Raw genomic sequence first — 3,996 nt, 5'->3', positions numbered from 1 at the left:
CCCCAGAGGGTGGGAATTCCCGAAATCCTGACATTCCTGGGGATGGAAACAGCTTTTCTGCTCACCTTTAAGGTCCCTCCCAACCCAAACCATTCCATAAAATTCCATGAAATTCCCTTCAGGGTTTCTCCTACATCCCACCTTTTGGGATAGGGGGGCTGATGGGATTTCCCCGACAGAATGGGGACAAATCTAATGGAAAAGACCCAATTCCAAAAGTGACAAAGGGACAGAGCTGCTCCCAACGTCCCTCCTGGAGCTTCCACCTCTGGTTTGGTGCCTGTTTGGAGCTGGAATTACCCCAGGGAGGGGCCTGGGGGTTTGGAGGGTGGTTTTTCCCTGATCCAGGGCTGTTTTCCCAGTGGAGATCCTGGTGGGGAGGCAGAGGAGGGCGGAGGCCCTGCGGAAACTCACGGACGGGGCCGCGCGGATGTCGGAGGAGCAGCTGCTGGAGCTCAGGGCTGACATCAAGGTGGGCCCCGGGGGCACCTGGGGGGGCACCTTGAATTCCAAACACTTTGGATTCCAAACAGAATTTAAAGTGGTTTTGTAAAATCCTGATTTCACCCAACACCTGGGGAAAGTTCCACATTCCCTGAATTCCCTGAAACCCCCTCCTGTCCTGGGCTGAACCAGGAGGGTCTCCCCCATCCACCACAGAACTGGGAGGATCTCCCTGTTCCCTGCTCCCGTTCCCAGCCCAAATCCCCCCTTTTCCCCCGCTTTTGGCAGCACTTTGTGAGCGAGCGCAAGTACGACGAGGAGCTGGGCAGGGCCGGCAGGTTCACCTGCGACCTGGAGGGGCTCAAGAGGAGCATCACCTGCTTCGGCCAAGGTGGGCTGGGGGCTCCTGGGGTCACTCACCTGAGCCCCTCCATCTGCTCCCAGCGGATCCTGTCCGGTATCCCAGTGATCCCAGCGCCTCTGACCCCTGCCCTGCTGTCTCTGTTCCAGTGTCCCACCCCAAGACCAGCTATTCCAGCCGCTCCCGCTGCAGCTCCGGCCCCCCCGGGGCCCCCCCGGGCCCCCCCAGTGCCTCCCCCACCCCCAGCACGGCCGGGAAAGCCCCGGGACCCCCCGAGGGGGCTCTGGGGGACACGGGGGGGGGACGGCCCCGGCCCCCCCGAGAGGTGGGTCTGGAGAGGGTGTGGGGGGGTCTGGGGGGCTCTGGGGGTTCCCTGGATGGATCGGCCCTATGGACTGGGGGTTCGGGGGGGGTGTTTGAGGGGGGTCCAGGTTCTCACCCCCTCTCATTCCCAGCCTTCCCAGATTCTCAGGATTTAGGTGTTCCCAGAGTGGGATTTGGGGGTCCAGGGGAGGGGGTTTGGAGGTTCCCAGATTCCCAGGATTTGAGGTCCCAGGGGAGGGGGTTTTGGGGGGTCCCTGTTCTCAACCTCCTCCATTCCCAGCCTTCCCAGCGGATCCGGAGGGCGGAAGGAGGACCCCGAGCCCCGACCCCGCGGCACAACGGCCCCCCCGAGCCCCCCAACAGCGGGACCCGGCCCGGCCCCCGCAACCCTCCAACCCCGGGCCCCCCCACAGCCCCCCGGGGGGGGCTCCCCCCGCGGAGACCCCGCAAGAGCCACCCCAAGGGAGCAAATTCCTGAGGAAAACTCTGGGATCCTGACAGGGGTCCCAGCCACGTTTACAATTCCCGTTCTGTGCCATCTCCCCTCCTTTTTACCCCTTTCTCCCCCCCATCCTCGTCTGTTCCATGTTGTCCCATCGGGATTTGGGGGCTCAGGACCCCCCCAGTGCTGCCATGCCCCCCCCCCTTCTCCTTCTTCTCCATCCCAAAAATCCCTCGCGCTGGAAGCGAGGAGGAGCGGGGGGAGGAGGGGCCTCTGACCCCCCCAGGATCTGGAATGTTCTCCTCTGGGAACTGGGGAGTCCCCTCTGTCTCCCCCAAATCTGGGATGTCCCCTGAGACCCTCTGGGATCTGAGGTGTCCCCTCTGTGTCCCCCCAGGATCTGGAATGTTCCCTGTGGGATCTGGGGTGTCCCCTCTGACCTCTCTGTGACTGAGGGGGGTCCTCTCTGTGTGTGCTGGGATTGGGGGGGGGTCCCCTCAGCTGCACATTTCTGCTTTTTCCCTGGATTTTCTTTGGGGAATTTCCTTCATTCCCATCCCAGTTCCTTCCCCCCCCAAAATCCCCTTCACAGCAACACCCGGGAGCAAATCCCAGACATTCCTGGGAACAAGGACAGTAAATCCAAATGGGGGAGGGCTGGGGGGGTCCCCAACTTTTCTGTCCCCCCCCCCTTTTTCCATGTTTTTTTTCCAAGTTTGATTTTTTTTTCTTCTCTTTAATTAATTACAACTTCGGAACAAATCAATGAAATGTTGAGCTTTAAAAATTTTTTTTTGGGAGGGGGGAGGAATTCAGGGATGGGGGTTGGGAGGGTTGTCTGTGTGTGTCCCCCCCCAACTCACCTGGGCCAGGTAAAGGGGGAGGGGCACCCCAATATCTTTGGGGGGGGTCTCAGTTGGCTCTTGGGGTGCCCCAAGCAGCCCCTCCCCAGGGGCAGCGATGACTTTATTGGAAGCAGTTTGGGATGCGGGGGGTGCTGGGGGGTCTCAAGCCCCCCAAGCCAAACTGGGACCCCAATCCCCCCTCACTGCTGGGCCAGCTTGGCCGCCTCGGCCTTGATGAGGGCGATGAGGTCCTGGTTGATGAGGAAGACGAAGCGCAGGCTGGCGATCTGGGGGGACAAAGCGGGGCTTGGTGGGACCCCTGGGACACCCCGGGACCCCCAGGAACCCCACGGGACTCCCTGGGACCCCACGGGACCCCCAGGGACCCCACGGGACCCCCCAGCCCCACCTCGACCACAGAGTTGTTGTTGAGCTTCCACTTGTTGCCCCCCAGGACGGGGCGGCCGTCGATGTAAATGGGGCGCCGGCCCTCGTTGGCGATGAAGAAGTCGCCGTTGTTCTTCAGCTTGATCACCCCTGGGGAATTCCAGGGATTCAGGGGAGCCAGGCGGGGATGGGGGGCAGGAGGGGGCCGGGAATGGCTCCCAAAGAAGAGCCCGACCCCCAAGAGAGAAGAACAGGACCCTCCTCTGGTGGGGGGGGTTCTGTCAAGGGGGGTCCCTGATTCTGGGGGGGTCCTTGGGGCTGGAGGGGGATCCCAAGGTTGGGGGTCCGGGGGGTGCAGGAGGGGGCTGCAAATGGCCCCCAAAGCCTGAGCAGAGGAACCTCCCCCTTGTGAGGGGCCCCACATTTAAGGGGTGTGGGGGGGTTGACCTTGGTGACACCTGGCAGGTAAACCCTGTTAGGAGAGGGGGGGATGCAGCCCCCTGACCTCCCCCGAGCCCCCCAAACTTGCCCCCCAAACTCCCCCAAAGCCCCCCCAGCCCCACCTTGTTTGCGGGAGATCTTCCAGGCCGGGCCCTCCAGTGCCAGGTCCACGTCGATCTGGTTGTCCTTGGTGGCCCTGCCCAGGGTGATCTTTGGGGGGAGATTTGGGGGGGGTTGAGGGGTCCCTGGGAGGATTTGGGGGGTTGGGGATATTTTGGGGTGTCCCAGCTCTGGATCCACCTCCTGGGAGCGCACGAGGTACTGGGGGGGTTTTGGGGGTGATTTTGGGGTGTTTTGGGGGTGTTTTACCTCTCGGGAGCGCATCAGGTACCGCACCATCCGCCCCCGCAGCACTGCCAGGGTCTGGCTGTCGAAATCCGGGGAGCTCATCCCTGAAATGGGGGGACAGTGGGGGTCAAGGGGGGACACACAGACACTGGGGGGGACAGAGGGACACCAGGGACAGACAGATACCAGGGACACAGAGGGACATGGGAGGGACAGAGGGACATGGGAGGGACAGAGGGACATGGGGGGGACAGAGGGACAGCGGGAGACAGACAGACAGCCCACCTGTGATGGAATCCACCAGCACCTGCCACTTGTGCAGCTCCTGCTCCAGCTGCCGGATCTCCCGTTTCTGCCGCCGATCCGCCACGGTCAGCTCTGGGGGGGGGGGGCAAAGGGGGTCC

At 62.6% G+C, this 3,996-nt stretch overlaps 2 protein-coding genes across 3 annotated transcripts in view; one reads left to right on the top strand and one right to left on the bottom strand.

Moving 5' to 3' along the window:
- The window catches only part of SPATS2 (spermatogenesis associated serine rich 2), a 15,122-nt gene extending 12,795 nt beyond the window's left edge, over positions 1–2,327 (top strand). Inside the window, exons 9-12 of the mRNA XM_017838658.1 lie at positions 363–472; positions 733–835; positions 955–1,130; positions 1,410–2,327. Coding sequence (XP_017694147.1) covers positions 363–472; positions 733–835; positions 955–1,130; positions 1,410–1,607 — 587 coding nt within the window. The 3' untranslated portion in view covers positions 1,608–2,327. The remainder of the gene's footprint in view (positions 1–362; positions 473–732; positions 836–954; positions 1,131–1,409) is intronic.
- Positions 2,328–2,333: 6 nt separating this feature from the next.
- The window catches only part of MCRS1 (microspherule protein 1), a 5,265-nt gene continuing 3,602 nt past the window's right edge, over positions 2,334–3,996 (bottom strand). Inside the window, exons 9-13 of one of the 2 annotated variants that reach the window (XM_017838673.1) lie at positions 3,878–3,974; positions 3,614–3,696; positions 3,367–3,454; positions 2,826–2,953; positions 2,334–2,703 (exon numbers count right to left, since the gene is read on the bottom strand). In XM_017838673.1, coding sequence (XP_017694162.1) covers positions 2,579–2,703; positions 2,826–2,953; positions 3,367–3,454; positions 3,614–3,696; positions 3,878–3,974 — 521 coding nt within the window. In that variant the 3' untranslated portion in view covers positions 2,334–2,578. The remainder of the gene's footprint in view (positions 2,704–2,825; positions 2,954–3,366; positions 3,455–3,613; positions 3,697–3,877; positions 3,975–3,996) is intronic. The other variant, XM_017838674.1, reaches the window with a different exon arrangement.

The sequence above is a fragment of the Lepidothrix coronata genome, unplaced genomic scaffold (assembly GCF_001604755.1).
Source record: "Lepidothrix coronata isolate B3197 unplaced genomic scaffold, Lepidothrix_coronata-1.0 Scaffold352, whole genome shotgun sequence".
NCBI classification, from domain to species: Eukaryota; Metazoa; Chordata; class Aves; order Passeriformes; family Pipridae; genus Lepidothrix; species Lepidothrix coronata.
This window is presented reverse-complemented; position numbering and strand designations above follow the sequence as displayed.